We start from the raw sequence: 24,816 nt of genomic DNA, 5'->3' as shown, positions 1-24,816 counted from the left end.
TATGAAATTTGATACAGAGTTAGCTTATTTCTCGGGGAAGGACATATTCTATTTTATCCCGGAAAATTAAAAAGTTCCCACGGGATATTTAAAACCTAAATCCACGCAGACGAAGTCGCCGGCATCATCTAGTAATACATAAACATTTTAGTTGCACATGTTTATGTACTCTAAACGGTCGCACTGTAACTTATAGACGTTAAATCAATAACCATAGACGATATGTATCACCTTTACTCTATGGTTAACACATACTCCCGTCACTACATCTATCTATTTACAAAAGTCCAAAAAAATTACAAATAAGTGGAAGACTGGAAGACATGAAGACATTGACTTGTAATAATTGTAATTTGTATGTTAAACTTCTTATTAAAATAAATAGAGCGATTCGGTTTCATGTGCGAAAATAAGTAAATAATACAACATCTGAAGGTTATGCAGTAACTGCAGCATAAAATGTTTTGACCATTGTTGTTTGTGTAATAACATTGACAGTTTCATTTCGAATGGCTATTTTTCCCCATAATCAAAATACCAGGAATTTCTATGATTCAACACCGCCGCATTGATATCGGTGACTAATGTTTACTGCATGTGGTTTCAATTTTTTTTGCAGTTAAAAATACAAACGGATTTGCCATGCGAAACAGGAAATCAGTTGCAAGTGCCAGGATGTTGTGTATGCGTTAAAAATTGTACGAGCTGCTAGAAAATCACATAAACAATGGTTCCTGCTCCTAGCTGTCCCATAACATGGGACTATTGGACCGCCACGCCGTCAGATTACGTGGAGCTAACATGTCTGATGCCAAATTCCATATTTCTCTCTTTGAGAGTAAGTTGGAATGCAACATTGCATGGTGTGAAAGAGGTAAGCATTATTGGAATTTCGAACCAATCTTGGGATGAGTCATGCTTTATTTGCAGGAGAAGTAGGTCAAATGGTTGTGTAATGTGTTGTTCAAAACACAAATAGTTGACTTTTAATTTTTAGAAAGTAGATCACATTGTTTACATTTTTCTGAACTCTCATGACTCTAATTGCTCTTGATTTTTTAAATAGAGTTGATAGAGCTGATATTATAATGTCTTAATATGAGAGCAAAATATTTTATAAAGAACTCATAAACATAATTATATATGTTACTTAGGTTTCACATCATAGATGAGTACCATATTAACAGAATATAATTATATTGCATATTAGTACTATTTAAATTGAATGTTGTCAAGCAGAAAGGATATAATGTTTTTGATTGAAGAGAAAGCATAGGTATACTGGATATACCTATAGTTGAAACAAAAGTTCTTCCAGATGTGAAGTTGCCTCTGCAGGCCAATCTGCTCATAGTCCACTGGCCGCTCATATTTAAGAAAATAAGACTTATATCACTGTCATAAATCTGTTTTGCATTAACTGAAACGTAAGCCTGAGCAAAGTCCAAACTATACTTTATAGATTTCTGCCCGAGTATTAACTCACATTTACTGAGTATCACATTTGTAATACTTAACACCAGGACAAATATTACTTGAACCTAAGCAATGTTTATCTTATAGAGAAGTTTGTTATAGTAAGATTACTTAGACATCCACACTGGTCTATAATTCAGTTAGCGTACTATAAAAAAGTTCAATACAGGTACTTTATATTGTATTTATAATTACAGGAGCTATGGGACCTAGCAATGAAGCAACCCCTCTTTGGGATGCTCCGGGAGATGTCTGGCTATGTGTTCCAGTTCATCAACTCCCTAGCAGTTCCTGAGGAGGTTGATGATGAGAACAAGAGGGTGCGAGACATCAAACCTGCTCTTGGAGTGCTTATGATCATAGAGCGCTCCATACAGAGGCCTGGGGAAAACTTGTTGAACACACAGATCAGTCATTTGATAGGAAAAGGTAAGTTACATCCATTCCATACTAATATTATAAATGCGAAAGTGTGTCTGTCTGTCTGTCTGCTAGCTTTTCACGGCTCAACCCTTCAACCGATTTTGAGGAAATTTGGTACAGAGGTAGCTTGCAACCTGGGGAAGGACATAGGCTACTTTTTATCCCGGAAAATTTATGAGTTCCCACAGGATTTTAAAAAACTAAATCCACGCGTACGAAGTCGCGGGCATCAGCTAGTTGTTAAATATATGGGTGGAAAATACTTTAGCAAGAAACAGATCTAATTCAAACAGTGACAGCCCATGTGGTGGATCGGCAATGGGTTGATCATGATGATTAATCTAATTGACGACGATCGACGTGATGTTGTCCTACAGACTTCCACAGCCATATTAGAAAAGATGAAATAGAAGATGCATACACTTTTTTGAAATGTTTTTGCATGCCATTTTTCTTTTGTCTGTTAATAGAACTGGTAGTTGAAGATTCACTTGAAGATGAAATCTATTTCTCTTTGTCCATTATCCTTCCACTCCTATTACAGCTATTGAAGCTTTAAAATACATTTTAATTTCAGGTTTAAATGAGTTTGATAATTTAAGAAGTTCAGAAGTCAATGACTTTCGGATGCGAATGAGATACTTAGCAGAAGAGAGTTTACTGAAAAGAGCACAGAGTACACAATTAGAGAGGCTGCGGTATCACTGTCCGCCGAGATTAGCAGACCATCCTACTGTACCAACCACTTTGCTCAGCCATCTGAACAACAACTGCTTCATACTTGTCACTAAAGTGGCTAAAACCGAGGTTAGTATTCTAATTAAGTCTTTATAAAGCACAGTGTAATCAATTATTGGATCAATTATTAGATTAAAGAGGTTGAGATAACATTATCCACTGAGATTAGTGGACCATCGTACTGTACCAACTACGTTACTCAGCCATCTGAACAACAACTGCTTCATACTAGTCACTAAAGTGGCTAAAACAGAGATTTGTATTCTTATTTAGTCTTTATAAAGCACAGTTTAATCAATTCTTAGATTAAAGAGGTTGAGATAACATTATCCACTGAAATTAGTGGACCATCCTACTGTACCAACCATGTTACTCAGCCATCTGAACAACAACTTTTTACTAAAGTGGCCAAGACTTAGGTAAGTATTCTAATTTAGTCTTTTAAATGCAAAGAGTAATGAACTTTCTATTGAGATTAGTGGACCATTCAATCGTCTACTTCATGCTTACTTGTATCACTAAAGTGACCAAGATGCAGGTTAGTATACTAATTTTGTCTTCATAACAGTATGTTCATTTGAATTGTTCTTTTTTAATGCATCCTTGTGATTTCGAGGATTAATTTTACTCAATTTTTGTTACATTGCAAGTCAATAAAAAAAGTTCGTTACTATACTGTTTTTATTTATTAACTAGCTGACCCTGCGAACTTCGTTCCGCCTAACAGTCAATTCAAATTTTTTAATTTTTTTTAAAATCCCCTCGATTTAGGACTTCAGTACTTTGCAGCATCAGGATTGAGGAGTTAGGATCCGAAGTTCAATGATGTAGCCTATGCTTGGTACCTAAAATAATTTTGCATCATCCGCAGTTCCTGAAACATTATAGTTTAGGAGTGCTGTACCCTACATCATCAGGGTTGAGGAGTTGAGACTTGAAGTCTGAGAATAAAGTCGTTGCTTGGTACCTACAATATGAATTCACTATGAACACTTCCTGAATCTTGATAACTCAGGCGGGCAGTAACCCTGCAGCATCAGGATTAAGGAGTTGAATCCAGAATTTTTTATGTGACCACCACGAAAACTTTTTTTGTTGATTTAAAAAAAAATTGCAAATCGGTCCAGAAACCTCGAAAAAATCGATGTAGAAAAAAGAACCACCTCCTTTTTGACAGTCGGTTAAAAACCGATTACCTTGAAATATTTACGGAACAATTTTCAAAATATCCCCTTTCTAACAAAAAAAGAATGAATGAAATCGGACTACGCGTTAATGAATTACAACTCAGTATACATTTTAACTTTCATCCCCTCTCCTACGGGAACCATGCTGAATTTCGGGATAAAAAGTATCCTATATTCTTCCTCATAGTATGACCTCAAATCGTACCAAGTTTCATTGGAATCCATTCAGTAGTTTCAGCGTGATGCGCGGCCGTGATACAGACAGACAGACAGACAGACAGACAAAAATGAAAAAAATTACAGTTTTGGGTTCAGTATCGATTATAGAGTGCCCTCGAAAAAAAATTTTCAAAATATCTTCAATGTACAGAATTTGACCTGTTACAGTTTTATTATAAGTATTGACGAACAATTTTCAAAATATCCCCTTTCTAACAAAAAAAGAATGAATGAAATCGGACTACGCGTTAATGAATTACAACTCAGTATACATTTTAACTTTCATCCCCTCTCCTACGGGAACCATGCTGAATTTCGGGATAAAAAGTATCCTATATTCTTCCTCATAGTATGACCTCAAATCGTACCAAGTTTCATTGGAATCCATTCAGTAGTTTCAGCGTGATGCGCGGCCGTGATACAGACAGACAGACAGACAGACAGACAGACAGACAAAAATGAAAAAAATTACAGTTTTGGGTTCAGTATCGATTATAGAGTGCCCTCGAAAAAAAATTTTCAAAATATCTTCAATGTACAGAATTTGACCTGTTACAGTTTTATTATAAGTATTGACGAACAATTTTCAAAATATCCCCTTTCTAACAAAAAAAGAATGAATGAAATCGGACTACGCGTTAATGAATTACAACTCAGTATACATTTTAACTTTCATCCCCTCTCCTACGGGAACCATGCTGAATTTCGGGATAAAAAGTATCCTATATTCTTCCTCATAGTATGACCTCAAATCGTACCAAGTTTCATTGGAATCCATTCAGTAGTTTCAGCGTGATGCGCGGCCGTGATACAGACAGACAGACAGACAGACAGACAGACAGACAAAAATGAAAAAAATTACAGTTTTGGGTTCAGTATCGATTATAGAGTGCCCTCGAAAAAAAATTTTCAAAATATCTTCAATGTACAGAATTTGACCTGTTACAGTTTTATTATAAGTATTGATTATTTTTATTTATTAATTATACATTATGAATAGAGATTTAAGAAACTAAGCTAATATAAAATATTACTACTAATCTAATATCAATATTAATTTAAAAAAAAATTACGACGACGACGACGATAAGAAGAGTCATTGGAGTCCTTAGGAAGACGTCGCCAATTTCATGGAGCCCTAGAGCTCAACCCAGGTAGACCCTCGCACTTGGATATGCTGTAAGAGCGATCACACACTCATCTGATCCGATTCCATGAAATTACGGATATAAAAAATTCGGACCGAATCCGGATATTGTTTACACACTAATCCGATCTGTCATCCAAATCCAAGCTATTCACTGGTCATCTTTGACATAATATATCTACGTCATAATGTCCGATTTGAATCCGAGGCACCATAGTTCACGAGGTACATCCGAGATATTCTAACGGATGACGGAGAGAAATCGGATAACGGAAGCCGGATGTTGTGCGTAAGCTACCATACAAATAGTTCTATGACTACTTCGGAACGTATTTTCATGGAGTCGGATCGGATGAGTGAGAGGGACTCTAACTGTTGTTTTGGCCATCCAAAAAAAATGTTTTCGAGAAACATTGATTGACATCTTGAAATCAGTTGGCGGTTTCCTCCTGTTGCTCTTCCACTAGTTCCTCTTCATCTTTCTCGCCTTCTTCTATCCATTGTTTGAGAAGTTCTTTAGCTTCAGCCCTGCAAATATAATCATTTCAGTGACTATGCAATAACAGTTCTGGTAAGGATAGGTAACCCTGTAGGGCGATTGTCTAAAACCTGCATCAATCATTATTACAATCTCAATTGTTCTGATTGGCTGAATTTCTGCGATTCTTCTTGCAACAATGCATTGTGGCCAATAGTGAGCGAGCATTAACCAATCAGAGATGATTGCGATAGTGACATTGTAGCTGTCAAACAACCGCGGTAGGGCCACGGGATTTAGTCACAGAATAGCTAGAATAAATAATACACAAGTGTTAGTCCCTAAGAATGCTTAGAAATCTAAATATATAAAAGGAAAAGGTGACTGACTGACTGACTGACTGATCTATCACCGCATACTAGACGGATCGGGCTGAAATTTGGCATGCAGATAGCTATTTTGACGTAGGCATCCGCTAAGAAAGGATTTTTGAAAATTCAACCCCTAAGGGGGTAAAACAGGTGTTTGAAATTTGTGCAGTCCACGCGGACGAAGTCGCGAGCATAAGCTAGTATCTTATATATTTTTATAATGCAGCGCAAGCGAATTCGTATCAGGCAAACTGTATTTTACTATCCATATATTAATATTATTATAAATGCAAAAGTGTGTCTGTCTGTCTCAATTTTTAATTTTAATTTATTTGTTTACTAGCTGATGCCCACGACTTCGTCCGCGTGGAGTCAACTTTTTGCTGTTGCAATCAATTATTGCAGTCCCACCTGAAGGTTTAGAGGCTGTCAAAAATGCCTTTACCTTTCCTCAGGAGTAAAAACTCCCTTATTGAGTCTCTTAAGCCTTGGAAGTGCTGCAAGGATTTCCACTCTCAGTTCAGCGTCGTCTTCCTCTCCTTCGACATCCTGATCCTCTTGTCCCATGCCTCCCATGTATGGACAACCTTTCAGTACTAGAGTTTCCAGTGCGGGCAGGACCTTGAAGTTGAATCAGTACCCTTATTATAAATGCGAAATTGTGTTTGTTTGTTGGTTTATTGGTTTGTCCTTCAGTCAAGTCGCAACGGTGCATATTGATGTTAGTGTGAGAAGGATTTTGCCCATAGTCTACCACGCTGGCCATGTGCGGATTGGTAGACTTCACACACCTTTGAGAACATTATGGAGAACTCTCAGGCATGCAGGTTTCCTCACGATGTTTTCCTTCACCGGTAAAGCAAGTGATATTTAATTACTTAAAACGCACATAACTCCGAAAAGTCTGGTGGTACCTTCATATTTTTATGAGACTCCACAAAGGCACCTCATTGGCACCGACCCCAAAAAATATTATCATGGAACTATATTAACTCTTGTATACATAATATATTCGGTAATAAATTAAATTATTTTTTAATTTTTAGTGTTTGTGGCTAGGTATTGAAGTTGGTTTTTATTTTTTTTGTAAAAAATTTTCATTTCTCAATTTTTAGTGACCCCATGGTATTAAAATATGCTATGCCTGGTTAAAAATCTACTGTTTACTAAGCTATTACACTGATCGCGAGCAATTTACTCTTATCCGTTGAGGAGTTCCATTATCTATCTTCGAAGATGTTCATCAGATCTTCACCAAATTTATATGGGACCAACTTTGAAGTATACCCTTTCAAACAAAAAAAGAATTTTCAAAATCGGTCCAGGCGTCTTCGAGTAATCGGGGAACATACATTAAAAAAAAAAAGATTGTGACGAATTGAGAACCTCCTCCTTTTTTTGAAGTCAGTTAAAAATAGTTTAATCATGTAGATGAAGAAGTTGACTTGCCCTTAATTTCTTGACTTGTTTTAAAGATGCAACTCCACAGTTTCGCAAATTCAAATACTGTAACTTCTTCAAGCCAGGGTCGAAACCGTTCAGTATCTTGATCGGATTATTTCTCACATGTAAAATCCTCAAATTAACCAATTTTTCTATTCCAACGAGACTAGTAATACTATTCCCAGCCAAATATAAGCTGTCCAAATTCGGAAAGTCGAAATCTGGGATGTCTTGAATCAAATTGTATCTGAAGTCTAAACACTTTATATTGGGCATTTTATAATCGAATTGTATTTTTTTTATTTTGTTATAACCTACTTCCAAAGTACACAATTCCGGTTGATATACATCGTGAACAGACGTTATCGAATTGTTATTCATTATCATAACTTGCATATACTTCATTTTCTTTAGGGCCGCTGAGTTCAGTAAGTTTTTGTCGGCGTGGATTAATACTAGAAACGGTAGTTTGGTGACTTCTTGTAAGCTTTCCAAGTCCAAGCTGTTATTGGAAACGTCCAAGAACTGAAGATGCTGAAAGGATTTGATGGCAGAAATATTCGTCAAATTCATTCCGGTGCACGAAGCTTTTAAATACGTGTACCTGAAAAAAAAGTGTTTATCATTAAACTTATATCCAACTTATTACTGTAATGAAATGAATACATGTATTAAAAAAAAAAAAAAAATTGCATTGCATTGCGATTTTTGAAGCGAAGCTTCTTAACGGATGTTTGGGACGAGGGCCTTAATTGGCATACCGAAACGACCATACGAACGCATTCGGTCGAAACGCGACGCACACCTCATTGGCAGAAGAGTGCTATTGTTGCCCATATGAGTGAGCGAGACAGCGTACAGCTTCGCATCTGTCCCACTACACCTCGCGACTTCTATTTTTATAGCATAATCCTGTAAAATATTCTGTTGAAAGCATAATTTTATAAATAGGTACGGAAAACTAGTATGAAAAGTGAATAAAAATGGCTTTTATAAAAGGAGCACTATACCCGTCTCCTTCAGCAGTTTTCCCAAGTAAGCTCAATCGAACGCTGACCTCGGATCTATTCAGTCGTCTCTCCGAAGAGAAAGTTTTCTGCACATATTCTTCAGGCTCCTCTTCCATTACCTCATGCGTCTCGCCTGGTGCTTCCTCTGGCACATGCTCTGACTCTTCCTCTAGGTCTATATCCCCTTGCTTTGCAATGTTAAAATGTGATTTTAACATTTTTACACCTGTTGTACACAGACACTAGAGCGGTATTTCCACGAGCGAGTGTATCGCCAGTGCATACATCAAGTCATCAATCAGTGGAGATCCACTTACAACATTATCGCGGTGGTATGACACAGAGAATTCAACCTCAAGTGTACGCATATACAAGGTTTGGCATGAAAACAAAATCGTAAAATGTTGGCGGGGGACAGGGGAGAATGCTCTGTTGTGATTGGTGGACTTAAAAGTCACGTAATCAAGGCAATGTGCGGAATAAGGGTTCCGAACGGGCGTGGGCCCAGTTTTATGCTAAGCAACTGCCTAAGCTTGGCGATCGGACGTGTCCGGCTATTAGGTGGTCTGTGTGGTATGATGATAAGCTTTGACAGTCCGTTCCTTTTATATATTTAGATTATTTACTTTAAAAATCTCAATCTCAAATGTTGTTTTTGAAAGATAATTAGCTTTTACGCTAGCCAGACTAGGCACTTACTCGTATCTAAATATCACTAGAACGGACAACACCAGCGAATTATTACATACAATACGAACATTCGTTGGAAAACACTCATATCATTATATATTCTTGTTGTCTTATTTTTATTTTTCTATTTTTCCCATATTTTTCCCGTCAAGATTTGTAAATATGTGTCATAGTGACAAAGTACGTATTTTTTTAATTAAAAAGTTATCATGAAAGTTTAAAAAGTATAACTTCACTTTTTTTGCAAGATAAATCTTGCCGAATACGTAGTGGCGCATCATTGATGTTAGAAGAGGCGGTGGCGCATCTTTAAAAATTTGCCTATGCCAGTTTCCAGGATGTATAACTCTGTACCTTTCATTGAAATCGGTTAAACTGTTGGCTGTTGGGCCGTGAAAAGCTAGCGGACAGACAGACAGAAAGATTTTCTTTCATACAATGAAAGAAAATATTTGCAAAATCCAAGGGAAAAGACAGTTCCCGCAGGATGCGGACGAAGTCGCGGGCAACAGCTAGTATTAATTAAAAGACGCCGTTTCGTTACAGATAGAATATTCAATGAGTATTTCTTTTTCAGTTCTCCTTCACATCAAACGTGTCGGTCAGTCTGACGCCGCAGCAACATATAGAGACTATTCTGAGGAAGAAGGCGAATTCGCTCAACATGCGCGGGGAAAACCCGCGGAATTACGTGCTCAAGGTATAATATATAATACCTATGTTCGATGACAGGTTAACCCTTGATTGGTACCTTACCTTGCTGCTCGATTGCGGTAGAATGACAGCTACAATGTCACAATCGCAATCACCTCTTGATTGCTTGACGCTCGTTCACTATTGGCTACAATGCATTGTTGCAACAAGAATCGCACAAATTCAGCCAGTCCGTAGAATTGAGAGTGTAATAATGATTGATGCAGGTTTTATGAAATCGACCTAAAGGTGATGTGTCAACTGTAGTATAAAATAAAAGCATTAATGGCGATTTCGTAAAACCTGCATCAATCTTTATCACAATCTCAATTGTTCTGATTGGCTAATGTGTGCGATTCTTGTTGCGACAATGCGTTGTAGCCAATAGTGAGCGAGCGTCAACCAATCAGAGGTGATTGCGATCGTGACGTGATCGCGAATCGAGCAGCGGAAGGGACTTATTTTTACGTTCTATGTCTGTCTATAGCACCTAGCGGTTTTTAATTCGAAAAAATGTTTATTCGCAATGCTGGTTAACCTTCGATTGCGACCTTACGTGTCAAGTGTAGTATAAAATGGAAGCAGGCTTATCAGGGGCATGGCAGTTTTATTAAACAAATAACCCTTTTTTTTTGTCAATGGCGGAAATCTCTTTAAGAAACTCGACATCCTGCGGATGAGAATTAAAAGATGAAAATACAAAGTACGACTTTATTATGTTAGGTTTGCGGGCGGGAAGAGTACCTGCTCGGCGAACACCCACTCATTCAGTTCCTGTACATACAAGAGACGCTGTCGAGAGACGGCGTGCCGCAGGTCATGACGGTCTGCATAGACAATATACCACGTGAGTAAAGGCCGGACCGCATTACAGCGGCGCGTCAAAATATTCTCTATGCCGCGACGCGCTGTGCAGCGCCGCTAGAGTGACGCACTAGAGTGCGACGTGCACCATACGAAATGATTGAAAAAAATATTTTGACGCTTTGTGCCACGCTGTGCAACGCCGTTGAAATAGGGTCCGCGTCGCTGCGCGTCAAAAGATTCTCTATGCCGCGACGCACAGTGCAGCGCCTCTAGTGCGACATGCACCATACAAAAGGATTTAAATATTTTGACGCTTTGTGTCGCGCTGTGCAGCGCCGCTGTAATGCAGTCCGGCCTTTAAATGTTCTTCGTCTCTTCTCTCTCTGGACTGGTTTATCCGCACTTGAACGTTTCCGTCTGTTGGGCGTGCATTGCCTTTAGATGTTATCTGCGAAACCTTCAAAAGAGCGTGAATTTGACTTGCAGCTCGCTCCAGCAATGCGCGGGACTGCAATTTTTTAAATTAATTATATTAGCCATGTTTATAATGACTAATATTCCCCTTTCCCCTCCAAGTAAGCGTAAAGCTTGTGCTAGAAGTAGGTAATGCATACATTTTGAGAAATTACTCGCCATGTTTGCTCTTAGTGTCAACTGTCACTGGCCTAAAATCGTGCAGCGGGGCGATTGTCTAAAACCTGCATCAATCATTATTACAATCTCAATTGTTCTGATTGGCTGAATTTGTGCGATTCTTGTTGCAACAATGAGCAACAATACATTGTGGCCAATAGTGAGCGAGCATTAACCAATCAGAGATGATTGCGATCGTGACATTGTAGCTGTCAAACAACCGCGGTAGGGCCACTGTTGACATGACAATTGACACATAGAGCAAGGCGAGACCTTTCTCAAAATTAATGCACTATATACTATTTCAGTAGGTTCAGATATCCAATACTACTCGCTGCCGGAGCGGACGCGGCTCTCCTCGGATCAGTCCAATACTATAAGGAAGAAGAAGAACTACGAGTCTTCGTGGAAGATAGACAAGAACTACTCCTGCATTGTGCAAAGCGTTGGCGGCCTCAACGTTGACCCGGGCAGGCCTGTTGAGGTAAGTAGTACACGACAGGTCGAGATGACAATTGAGGTGAGGATGCCCCGCACACCCGCACAGCCCCCGCGCTAACCCGGTGCGGGATAGCGCGGGACGTGCGGGGCGTCCCCCCGCCTCATACACCGATTGCTATCTCGACCTGTCGCGTACTAAAGGTATCTCCATTATTTGTTTCACTATATATATCATATTATGAGGAATGGAATTAAAATGCTGTAATCGCAATAGAATATGAATTACATTAAATGTTCTTTTAAATCTTAAACTAATGTATGATGCAACAATTTCAAGTTGCAAAGTTATTGTAATAGGGCTGGAATTTGGGTAGATTTTTAGGGCTTTATTAATTTTCAAGCTGTTCCTGTACATATCCTCTCAATGTATGATGTTTCAGTTCTTAAGTTTCTGGTACAAAATAAATAATAATAGGTAATAATGGCCAAGATGAAAGAAAATCCGAAGGTTGATTTTTATCGACACAAACGTAAAATTCTAATTTAAAAACCGTTTTCAGTTTTATTATCTTAGTTTGACCCATCTGTGCGTAGCTGCAGCGTCCACGAGATATTTTGCCAGAACCGTTTCAAAGCAATGCTTACGCGTGTAGTTGCTCTCTTCCTCGATGTCAATAAAATAGTTCTTTCTTACATCATGATACTAGGTGGTATGCCAGGCGGGCATCTACCACGGCGGCAAGCCTCTGTGCGAGGCGCGCAAGACGCGAGTGGCCGTGGTGAGCATGGAGGGAGAGGCGCAGTGGAACGCGAAGTTGCAGTTCCCCATCAAAGTGTGCAACGTGCCGCGCATGGCGAGGCTCTGCTTCGTTATCTACGAGATATCCAAGGCCAAGAACAAGTGGAAGGCGAATAAGGTGGGTATACTTCTCATGGGCTCTTTTCAGAACGTAGACTTCGTCCGTTGTACGAGACTGCTTGTGCGCTCCCCGCTGAGTCACTCAGAGCATACTCCAGAATCCAAGCAGACTACCCAGATTGGCAAAAACTTCAGAGCCACGAGAGTGTGCCTAGGAAGATGAATTGTGAGTGGTAATGGCTTGAGCATTACGAGAAACGGCAAATTGACGAACGCGGCTTTTGAAAGATGTCCAAGGAGCTATATGAAGGTGCAAATGAACCGCACTGCAGCCTGATTGTGTAAGAATAACCATTTCATCGCTATCGCAATCGTCAAGAAATGCTGCCCTTTAATTGGTTAATTCGCTGTTTACATTTTTTCACAGCCAATCAAAGGGCAGAACTTCTTGACGATTGCGATATCCATGAAATGGTTATTCTTACAGAATTGGGGGCCTGAATTAAGGTTTGTTGTGAAGCTATTTGAAATCCGGTGATGTGTTCCTTTTAACTAGTCTACATTTTTGTTGAACGATGTTACTTCCTTTTTTATTACAAATTAAATACGCAGGTAATAAAGAACCACTTTTTTCAGGACACAATCAACAGGCTAGCGTGGGCCAACACAATGGTATTCGACTACAAAGACCAGCTGCGCACAGACGGCGTCACGCTATACATGTGGACGCACGTCGCGGACGGCACGCAAGGCGACGACCTGCTGCTGCATCCGTTGGGGACGGTGGTGTCCAACCCCAACATAGAGTCCTGCGCGGCGCTGCAAGTGCGATTCTCCAAGTGAGTGGAAGGTGGAATTTGGTAGTCCCAATTGATTTTTTACAGGTTTTTTTTCAAAAATTTGTGATTCCCTTCTCTGCTAAATTGGGAACTTTTGGGTGCCATCCCAAATGTAACAGTTTCCTTTATTTTTCTGAATTGCCAGGCTTGGCCAACGCATGACTCGTTGGATTATCTGAGACACGGCATTAATAAAAACATTTTCATGCACGATAACCATGACCCCCTGAGTCTCAAACGCAAGTGCCGCAAAAACGCACGCTTAAATGCTTGAAGAGACTGCACCCGCCTTTTTGACACATGTCCTGTGCATCATTGCCAACCCATTCAATGTTGCAGGTCGCATTCCATACGAATGCTCGTTCGAAAAATAACTTATTCAAAATATTCTTTTAGCTACGAATGCCAGCACCCAATCCTATTCCCGAAGCCGGAATCAGTAAAAGCGTACGCAGACCAGCTGGAGGACGAGGCAGGTGACGCGGTGGCCACGCTCAGCGATGACTTCGAGAACCTTCGCGCAACGGCCGAGAAGGACCCTATGTATGAGATGCACGAACAGGACAAGAAAGATATTTGGTCTTCGAGGTTAGTACTGCGTTTTGGACAAAGTCACTGAATAGTTATGGCCTGTTACAAGCCCATATTAGTTGCTGTTGTTTAATTTTTTTTATAATTTTATTACATTCTTTTCTTCGAAATAAAATTCGCTAGCTTGTCTGAAAGTCAAAAAACAAGACGGAGACTGCGGGATGGCCTTGAACAAAGATTTTACTGTTATAAAGTGCTTTTGCATTATGAAAAAATACGCGTGAAACAATTCGCCTCTTCTGGAGTCTTATTGGCGATAAATGATCATGCTCTGGGCTAGGCAGTCAAAATACATAGCTTTTTCTGTTGAAGCTATAGTGTAGACTTGTGTTCTTTTCTACAGAGAATACTTCCGAGTTGCAGCCCCAGAGTTACTACCAAAGCTATTATCCTGTGTGGAATGGACGGAGCGAGCTGAAGTGGCCAGGGTGGTCAGAATGTTGGCCACGTGGCCTTTGCTGCGAGTGGAATCTGCCTTGGAGTTGCTAGACTATGCCTATGCTGATGCTGCAGTCAGGAGATTCGCGGTGAAGTGTCTAGCTAAGATCAGGTCAATTCCAATAGACTTTCAACAACTTCCCTTACTTTTTGTGCCTATTATAAAAAATTATCATATGGCAACACCATATCTATAGTCTGCAACAGGTCGAGATGGCATCCGCACGTCACCGGTGCTCCCCTGCTCCGGGTTAGCGCAGGGGGTGTGCGGGGCGGACCCTCCCCGTTTGCTATTTTAACCTGTCGCATACGATAAAATAATATGTGATTGTTTAAAAAATCTTTGTTTAGTATGATTAATAGTATATTTCACTTCAGAGTAAGTACGAAAATACCGTAATGACTAATGAGTATCGGGTTTTCAAAGGTGCTTGAATCACCAATGTATGGGAGTATGGTCACGCGGACCCGAACGTAGAAGGAAATCATTCTTTTGGACTGTTATGTCTAAAGGCTCAGCTGGTCTGGAAAACTTCGTATGCGCGATTCAGGCTCCATGCCGAGAAATTGAAGATACCCGTGGCGACATCTAGTTTGTTCGTTGCAAGTTACTTCGCAGGCTCGCAGCGCGTAATTGATTTCGTATCATTGCGAGTAGCGTCATCTAGTGTCAAAGTGGAGACCGCCACATAATTATTAAAGGTTTGTTGTTATGTGCAACAATGTGCTACCGGAGAGGAAATGCCCGGGCAAGGAGGCCCAGCCTCGAGGCCCGCACCCCGATTGACTTAGATCGATCGAGAAGACCCTTCATCATCAGGTTTGTTGTTACAGTGACGAAGACCTCCTTCTATACCTGCTGCAGTTGGTGCAGGCGCTCAAACACGAGTCGTATCTCATGTGCGACCTGTCAGTGTTCCTGCTGCAGCGCGCCTTCGACAACATGAACATTGGACACTACCTCTTTTGGCACTTAAGGTACGTTTTCCTGCCGATAGCTTCTTCTGTACTGCTGCATTGGTGCAAGAACTCAAACATGAGTATCTCAAGTACCACCTATCATATATCAATATATTTTACGTCCACACCTAAAAAACTACGTGTGAGCGAAAACTATTGTATAAAAATTCAAAATTAGTGTTCACGGTTAAAATAATATTACTACCCATATTATAACAAAAAGTAAAGGTAAAACAAGAGTTTGAAATTTGTGTAGTTCACGCAGAGGAAGTCGCGGGCATAAGCTAGTGTTTAATAAATCACATAGCTGGCGCTGTACGTCATAAACTTGCTGTGTTGTAAAGCTGTTGGAACGATACATTTTTGCTATACCTACTGGTTTGTGTTTGCTTGCACGATGGTATGGAACTCTTCGTGTGCGAGTCTGACTTGCACTTGACCGGTTTTTTGTCATTGTATGAGATTGTCATTAGGTCGGAGATGCACGTGCCCTCGGTGTCGGTGCGTTTCGGCTTAGTGCTGGAGGCGTACTGTCGCGGCTGCCAGGACCACATCAACAGCCTCATGCGGCAGATCTCCTGTCTAGACAAACTTAAATGTAAGTCTTTATCTAAGTTCTATTTAACTAATTGATATATATTGCCGATTTCCATAATTTTTACTTGGTCATAATTTTCTTAAAGATTTTATTAAATTGTCCTATCTTGTCCCTTATTATTTTTTCATCGCCTCCTCGACCTTTGTATAGTTCGCGATAGATCAAGATGGCAATCGGGGTAAGAGGCGGGGGACGCCCTGCACACTCGTACGCAGTGGCGTGCACAGGGTTTGAAGCCAGGGTAGGCATTAGTAATGTAGGAAACTGTTTACTGGCAGGTCATAATGAAAAATATGCATTTAGCTATTACAACTGGGGTAAGCAGTGCATTTATGACTTGCACGCCACTGCTCGTACGTCACCCGTGCTCGCGCGCACCAAGTTAGCGCGGGGGTTATGTGGGTGTGAGAGGCGTTCCCACCCCGATTGCCATCTGGACCTGTCGAGGTGGACTGACATTATCCGTTCCGCAACGAACACGCCTATCTCCGTGTGTCCACGTAATGCTACCAACAGAAATTGTTGAAGGGAAATCGCACGAAGCAGCAGTGAAGAGTTCATATTCAAAATTCTTTGATCTTTTATCGTTTTGTATTTTATGTCTTTTTTCTTGTACCTTTATTTGTATTTAAATTTATTATTAATCATCTAGTTAGTGTAAGTGGCACTGCCGTTCTAATTAGATATAAAATAAATAAATAAAATAAATAAAATAAATAGCCACGACCACTCTGTCAAGAATCAAACTTTGAGAATTACTTGTTCATAGTTTTGACGTATGACAATGGCACAAGATACCTAACTAGGATCTACTTATGAAGCAAGGTGTTTCTTGGTCATAAGAGAATATGTATTTGAACACTGATATAATCATAAATTTTTACCAACTTCTAAAACAAGAGTAGGTTTTAATGCGTATTTTTGTATTTCAGGGGCGAATCAATGCATTCGCAAGAAGAAGGAAATAACCAAAGCCCGCGCTGCGCTAAGACAGCACCTTGAGGAGCAGCATTGTCTAGAGACACTTTCCGACTTTGTTTCACCGCTCACCCCTAGCCTACTTTGTAAGAGAATCAAGTGAGTTACGAGTCCAGGCAGACGGACTACAAGCCAACTGCAAACTGCAGTCGGCGTGCAGGTCTACTGCAGTTGACATAACTGATGTAGACGGAATGTGCGGTCCAAATGCAGCCCATCTGTCTTGACATTTTCATACTTTTAAATAATAATAATAATAATAATAATAGTTTTTTATTTTCAGGCATAAAACAACCCATATAAATATAAACCTTTTTTCTTTACAATTTTCCTTCTTTTTGGCCTTCTATTGTCGGGGGCCTCCAAATCTTGAAAACCCTATTTACAGTACGCGGCCGAACGAAAGTAAATGTACATCGACCTTTAGAAGGAGTCCCTGTCGTTGAGACCGACATAACGTCATATAGGCATGAGTGACAGAGACAATGCTCTACAAAGCCGAAATGACATTCTAAAGGCCGATGTACAGTACTTTCGGCCGCGTACTGTAGTCAAATTCCAAATCAGGCTGAACTATGTTCAGTAAGACCTAGATTGAAATTGGACGCCTCCGAAAAATTAATATGTAAAAAGTTTCGAGTGCCTAAGATTTATTTCAGTAAAATAAAGAAAAAATTCGATAGCAACACAATATGTCCAACCAAAAGATATTCGTTAACAGGCCTGAAGGTTGTCGCGTAATGGACAGCAAAATGCGTCCGCTACTGCTCGAGTTCGAGAACGTGGACCCCACGGGCGGCGACATCCGAATCATACTGAAGGTGGGCGACGACCTGCGCCAGGACATGTTCACGCTGCAGATGCTGCGTATCATGGACCGGCTGTGGAAGAACGCTGGATACGACTTTAGGTAGGTAACTTTACAGCTTTCTAGTAAAAAAACCGTGCAAATATACCTGATATCTTGGAAGAGAAATCAGAATTTTCTGCCAACAAAAAATTTAAAATCTTCAGTGACCTGCATGTCATGGGCAACTTAAGGATTTCCTAAGTCCTGCTTAAGAATTGTGGAATCGGAAATTGCTATACTGCAACTCCTTCAGCGGTCATCCTCAATGATATGACACTCCGGAATCTCTTAAGTAAGACCCGCTTCAAGCTCTAAAAGGACTGAAGGTTGTCGCGTAATGGACAGCAAAATGCGTCCGCTACTAATCGAGTTCGAGAACGTGGACCCCACGGGTGGCGACATCCGCATCATACTGAAGGTGGGCGACGACCTGCGCCAGGACATGTTCATTGTTCACGCTGCAGATGCTGCGTATCATGGCGGTCCATGATACGCAGCATCATGCTATCAGCATAGCAGGGTCATAGCATATATATATAGGGTCATAGGGTATATGCATAGCAGGGTCACAGCCGGTGCTGTGGAAGAACGCTGGCTATGACTTTAGGTGTGTACTTTTATTGTTTTCTTGTTCGACGCCCCTACTACTTGTACAGTACGCGGACGAAAGTAAGGTACATCGACCTTTAGGATATGGCAGATTTGTAGAGCACTGTCTCTGTCGTTGAGACCGACAAAACGTCATAAAGGTATGAGTGATAGAGACAATGCTCTACAAAGCCGAAATGTCATTCTAAAGGCCGATGTACATTACTTTCGGCCGCGTACTGTACATGAAATATGCCAAGAAGGATTGCCCAAACTTTCCCTTCTTCCTGAATCAGCTCACAATAGGTCTTGGATAAATCTTAGTTAGGTTAATTGAGATAAAAGTGGCGTAGAAGCACAAAAAAGTTACTTCTATTGATTGCGTGGAAATTACCCATGAGAAATTGAGCTGAAGATTAGCTCTAATGATGCTGAAGAAAAACTTATTGATTGTTTTATTTTATAGATTAAATCCTTACAACTGCATATCGATGGAGTACGCAGTGGGCATGATCGAGGTGGTGGACGAGGCGGAGACGGTGGCCAACATCCAGAAGCAGTCCGCGCGCTTCAACGCCACGTCCGTCATATCCAAAGTCAACTTGTTCCGTGAGTTGCACTATGTTCCACTTGGAACTGAGTTTCTACACTTGCATCGAGGACACGTTTGTGGGAATGATCGAGGTGGTGGACGGGGCGGAGACGGTGGCCAACATCCAGAAGCAGTCCGCGCGCTTCAACGCCACGTCCGTCATATCCAAAGTCAACTTGTTCCGTGAGTTGCACTATGTTCCACTTGGAACTGAGTTTCTACACTTGCATCGAGGACACGTTTGTGGGAATGATCGAGGTGGTGGACGGGGCGGAGACGGTGGCCAACATCCAGAAGCAGTCCGCGCGCTTCAACGCCACGTCCGTCATATCCAAAGTCAACTTGTTCCGTGAGTTGCACTATGTTCCACTTGGAACTGAGTTTCTACACTTGCATCGAGGACACGTTTGTGGGAATGATCGAGGTGGTGGACGGGGCGGAGACGGTGGCCAACATCCAGAAGCAGTCCGCGCGCTTCAACGCCACGTCCGTCATATCCAAAGTCAACTTGTTCCGTGAGTTGCACTATGTTCCACTTGGAACTGAGTTTCTACACTTGCATCGAGGACACGTTTGTGGGAATGATCGAGGTGGTGGACGGGGCGTAGACGGTGAACAATATCCAGAAGCAGTCCGCGCGTTTCAACGCCACGTCCGTAATATCCAGGGTCAACTTGTTCCGTGAGTTGCACTTGGAACTGAATCTTCCATTTGGAATCTGGAGCTTGGAAATTAATTTTCCATTTGGAATTGTAACATTATCTCGTTGACTGCGACTATTGCTTGTCGACATCAAAGTTTTTTGAATGTCAGGTCGCAACTGGCGCAATAATCACTAAATGTCAAAGAGTTACAGATCGTTCACTATAACTCGTCCCCTGCTGTCATGTTGGCACTATTGCAAATCACAATAATAAACCCTAAGTTCTATGGAATAAAGCATACAAAGCAATGGTGCCAACATTACGGCAGGGGACAAGTTATAGTGAACGAGCTGTAATAACACCCCATTTAATTTTTTTAAACAGAATGGCTCCGCAAAAAGAACCCGAGCGAGGAGTCGTTCAACAAAGCAGTGGAGGAGTTTACCATGAGTTGTGCGGGGTACTGCGTCGCGACGTACGTTCTAGGCATTGCCGACCGACATCCAGACAACATCATGATCAAGGAGAGTGGGCAGGTACAGAATTAGAAATTTTGTGATATAAGCTAGCCGTACTCCTATTTTTTTGATTTTTCAAATATTGGGGCATCTCCACGTACGATTACTGTTCGAAATTTCGCAATGCGAATGATTTTAGCACATGCCTTCGTTAGTACACACAAATCACGAAGATTGAGTTAAAAACTCACAGTAAAAGTTAGCAAAAGACTGGCTTCAGAGAGACAATTTGAAGAAAACGACAGGTACGATTTGAATGCGCGAGAATTTCTAAATAACAAAAGTTTTAAAATCGACAAGCTGTTTTAGTTTTTCCTTTTCTGCATAGACGTAAGTATATACCTACGTAACCTTTTATTGTTCCAGCTTTTTCACATCGACTTTGGACACTTTTTGGGCCACTTCAAGAAGAAGTACGGCGTAAAGCGCGAGTTTGTTCCGTTCGTGCTCACACACGGGTTCATACACGTGATCAACAAGGGACAGCGAGGCGGGAACAACGATCTGCTGGACTTTAAAATCTTCAGGGAACTCTGTGAGACGGTGAGTGCAGCTTTTCCTCATAGAAATTTGGGCATTTCAAGTACACGAGTAGATATATAGACCAGAGGGGAAGCTTCATACTAGCGGCTGGCTGTAGGTTCACTCACTCATAGCGCAGCTCACGCGCACCACGACGTGTCACGGACGCTCCGTTTGCCGCCGTTTGCCATCGAACTGGGCGCAAACGGAGCGTCCGTGACACGTCGTGGTGTGCGTGAGCTAGTGTGAAGCTTCCCCTCTGGTCTATAATATCTACTCGTGTGCTTCAAGGTTATATTTAAGATTCGGCGTCGTTAATCGATAGAAGTCCACTGTTGGACATAGGCCTCTTGCACGTCCATACGCTATACGGCAGCGCAAGACCATATATGGTCTTGCGCTGCCAGGTCTAGCCCTCTGCGACTCTTTTAAGTTGTCTGTCCACCTAGTGGACTGACTGCCAAAGCTGCGTTTTATAGTGGATTGGTGTTAGATTACAATAATGCGATTTCCAACATATTTTTACAGAAATTGCCAATGAAAGAAATTTTGTCATTGACTTTCTTTTTACAGGCATTTAAAATCCTTCGAAAACACGGACATCTTATATTGTCGCTGTTTTCAATGATGATCTCTACTGGTTTACCGGAGCTTAGTTCGGAGAAGGATTTACAGTATCTCAGACAAACTTTGGTAAGTGGCCAATATACATTTTAGTCCTCGAATTGAGAACCTCCTCCTTTTTTTGAAGTCTGTTAAAAAATTGGAGTCAAATACCCAATTTTGGCAATACATACATATGTACTTTGAATGATGATAATTTCGCGTGTTTCAAGGTGATGGACCTATCGGAGGAGAAGGCGATAGAGCACTTTCGGCTGAAGTTCGACCAGGCGGTGACGAGCTCGTGGACGGCGTCCGTTAACTGGGCCTTCCACAACATGGACAAGAACAACTGACAGTGACCCGTGAGCAGGCGCCTCAAGCGCCGGCCCACCAAGCACGCGCCGCAGACGCTGTGAGAGACTCGCTAGGCGTTATGTTACCCTGGTACTTTTTGAGTTACACTCATTTTAAAGACTGCATACAAACGCGTGACGGAAATATACAATTGACGCGCGCGTACGCGTGTACGACTTATACAGAGAACAGTTATGAACGCGCGTATGTGTGTTCAATTTGTAGTACTAGAAACATTGTTGAATACAAACGCGGGATAGAAATTTGTAATGCACGCGCGCGTATGCGTGTAAAATTTGTTATACAAGCAACAGTGTGAATTATGATATGCTTATCGCGCGCGTACGCGTGTTTAATTTGTAGTACGCCATGCGGTCTTACAGCTCGCGATGCATACACCAGGACCTCAACTCCTACGCGCGCTTCGCAGTGTGGACGCCTTCATACTTCGTGTGTCGAAGTAAGAGACCTATTGGAAGAGACAAGGACGAACTAGAAGACGCTGGCCCACCAAGCGCGCGCCGCAGACGCTCACAGCGTCTTCGCCGTTCGACTTTTTACCCGACTACGGCAAGCCAAAAGGAAGGGTTATGATTTTATTAAGTTGTACAGTAATTAATAAATTAATCTAAAGACTGAATACAAACGCGTTTGTTATTGGCAACAGTATGAAGTATGACACTGATCGCCCGCGTACGCGAGTACAATTTGTAGTACGCCATGCTGTCTCACAGCTCGCGATGCTGACGATGCCTGACATCAAGACCTGAACTCTTACGCGCGCTTCGCAGTGAGACCTATCAGAAGAAGAAGAGACATGAGCAAGAACCCACCAGAAGACAGTGACCTGTGAGCAGGTGCCTTGAGCGTCGGCCAACCAAGCACGTGACGTAGATGCTGTGAGAGACTCTGGACTTACCCTTACCTGGTACCCTGGTATTCCTGGTACTAATCTTATACAACACGTGACGGTATTGGAAAATGTACGGCAAGACGTCATACTAGACTTGTTTTCTGCTATTCGATGAAACACAGGATGCGCGCATACACGTGTACGATTTTCTTTACATATGAAACTGTACGAAATATAACAATGTGTATTTCAGGTTTTAATGTTGGCACGGTAAAATATTTAGTACTAGTACATCATTACTTATATCCACTGACACGATTTTGATTTTTTTTTAAATCCTAATAATCTTATATATAGCATTTTAATCCATGAAAGTCTTCACAGTATGGTCAAGTATCAAACATAGTCAATGTTGAACAAAATCACAGTGACGGTTAGTGCTCGAGTTAGGATAGTGAACTTTATATAGAAACTATTAAAGTGTAAAATTGAATGGATTCGTGATATAAAACTTTAATAACATACCGATGGGAGCTATTTTAAGCTCTATGCTCATATGCTTAAGGTTTATAATCAAAGATCGCAAAATATAGATTAACTGTTTCAAGTTGAGGCTTGGATACGATGTTTTAACTATGCAGAAGCTCAAAAGTGAATTTGCATTGAAAGTCATTTATTAAAATAAGAGAAAGCAAGTATTCTATTGAATGTATGACAATGTAAAACGGGTTCCATAATATTATCCAATAAAGCATCTAATGTCCGTTCATCGTAACTTACGGGTGTTGGCATTGCATTGTTTCTTTATTCCTTAGGACTTAGGGTTTATTATTGTGTGATTTGCAGTGGTGCCAACATAATATTACTCACGCCGCACGGTCAAGTTACGATAAACGCACTATACACGCTGAAATTTTAGTTGTTATCTTCCCTCGGCAAAACGATTCGCCCTCAGTAGTACTATCAAAACATCGAGTTAAACTTAAAAATAAAAATATTATTTGAAATAATTAAAAAAAAATCATGAACTCGAAAGTGTGAGAAACAATAGTAATTCACTAGACCTAACGTGAATAGTAAGTAGGTGCATCTGTCATCTACTCGAACCGCGCTGCCAATAAACTGAAAAAGTTTAGAGCAAAATAAGCTCTCAAGCGTAGTGATACGGCATAAACTAGCCTGCGCGCACGCGGCATTCCTATTGGTTCGAGGTCTTATTCGAGTTTTGTTTTTCTCGACTGTAAATTTGCCATTTTTACTCAAAACCATGACAAAATCATTTTGCTTCAGGAAAACACCCATTACAATTGTAGCGTGTATACATGTATCAACTCTGAAAAAATCGGACTTTTTCTTGTCTGGTTAGGAAGTCAGCCCGACTAAATTGCTGAATTATGTATTGTAATAAACTAGATTGGAATTTAGTTGGCATATCTCTGGATGCTTTACTGCACATAAAATGTACTAGCTGATGCGCGCGACTTCGTCCGCGTGGAATTAGGTTTTTTAAAAATCCCTCGGGAACTCTTTGATTTTCCGGGATAAAAAGTAGCCTATGTCACTCTCCAGGTCTTTAACTATATCTATGCAAAATCACGTCGATCCGTCGCTCCGTTGCAACGTGATTGAAGGACAAATCAACAAACAAACACACTTTCGCAATTTGTAATGTATTATTGGTACGTAATGTATTGATTTTACCCTAAAGCTTATTTATTATTGACACTTAGAAAACCTTACTGTTTATACGATCTTCATATTATTTAAACACTCCTTCGTATCTAAAGTTGCGAGTATCTAAGCCAAAAATTGAAGTTAAGACTTCATTAGACGCGTTGGGCGATTTCGGGTGGGGTAAAAACAGATCACGTCACAGATATGCTAATGTTTATAGTGCAAACTAATGTTACTGATTTTAATTTAGAAACTATGAAATTAGTATTTTGGATACTACTTACATATAATTGATTTAATTAGTTTTTTAAACCCCGTTTTTTTTCTGTTTTAAGTTTTAGCTTCTGTCGAGAAGCCCCACTGACTGCCATTTTTTTTTCTGTAGAACATAGACCTTTTTTATTTTGTAATCCTCTATTGTCTTTCTTTTTTCTTGGCTGACATAAACGGTATCCCAGGAAAGTTTATGCAGAAACACGTAAGTAACGCTATTATGTACGGCGCATTAGGCGTTCTAAACTTATACTTATTACGGTTTTGTTGTTAATTTGCTTTATGAATGTCTTAAGCGCCATACATATCGCGTCTTTTATGCG

The 24,816-nt window shown here is 40.7% G+C and overlaps 2 protein-coding genes across 2 annotated transcripts; one reads left to right on the top strand and one right to left on the bottom strand.

The window, feature by feature from the left end:
• Positions 1–254: 254 nt before the first annotated feature.
• Positions 255–23,758, top strand: Pi3K92E (phosphatidylinositol 3-kinase 92E). The gene is made up of 20 exons (XM_034984418.2): positions 255–435; positions 620–874; positions 1,674–1,905; positions 2,477–2,706; positions 9,760–9,882; positions 10,599–10,722; positions 11,624–11,799; positions 12,464–12,673; positions 13,252–13,454; positions 13,851–14,042; positions 14,389–14,595; positions 15,318–15,461; positions 15,917–16,041; positions 16,974–17,118; positions 17,741–17,929; positions 18,924–19,066; positions 20,078–20,229; positions 20,578–20,754; positions 21,307–21,426; positions 21,570–23,758. Exons 2-20 carry the CDS (start codon positions 728–730, stop codon positions 21,690–21,692), a joined length of 3,162 nt encoding a protein of 1,053 aa, XP_034840309.1. The 5' UTR covers positions 255–435; positions 620–727; the 3' UTR covers positions 21,693–23,758.
• LOC117996362 (leucine-rich repeat-containing protein 23-like) lies at positions 5,587–8,719 on the bottom strand. The gene is made up of 4 exons (XM_034984419.2): positions 8,493–8,719; positions 7,489–8,086; positions 6,485–6,660; positions 5,587–5,718 (listed from the first exon to the last, which is right to left on the bottom strand). The coding sequence occupies exons 1-4, from the start codon at positions 8,708–8,710 to the stop codon at positions 5,622–5,624; spliced, it is 1,089 nt and encodes a 362-aa protein (XP_034840310.1). The 5' UTR covers positions 8,711–8,719; the 3' UTR covers positions 5,587–5,621.
• Positions 23,759–24,816: the final 1,058 nt, after the last annotated feature.

This window comes from Maniola hyperantus, chromosome 3, assembly GCF_902806685.2.
Source record: "Maniola hyperantus chromosome 3, iAphHyp1.2, whole genome shotgun sequence".
Taxonomy (NCBI): Eukaryota; Metazoa; Arthropoda; class Insecta; order Lepidoptera; family Nymphalidae; genus Maniola; species Maniola hyperantus.
The sequence above is the reverse complement of the archived record's forward strand: the minus strand, read 5'-3'. Positions and strand labels throughout refer to the sequence as shown.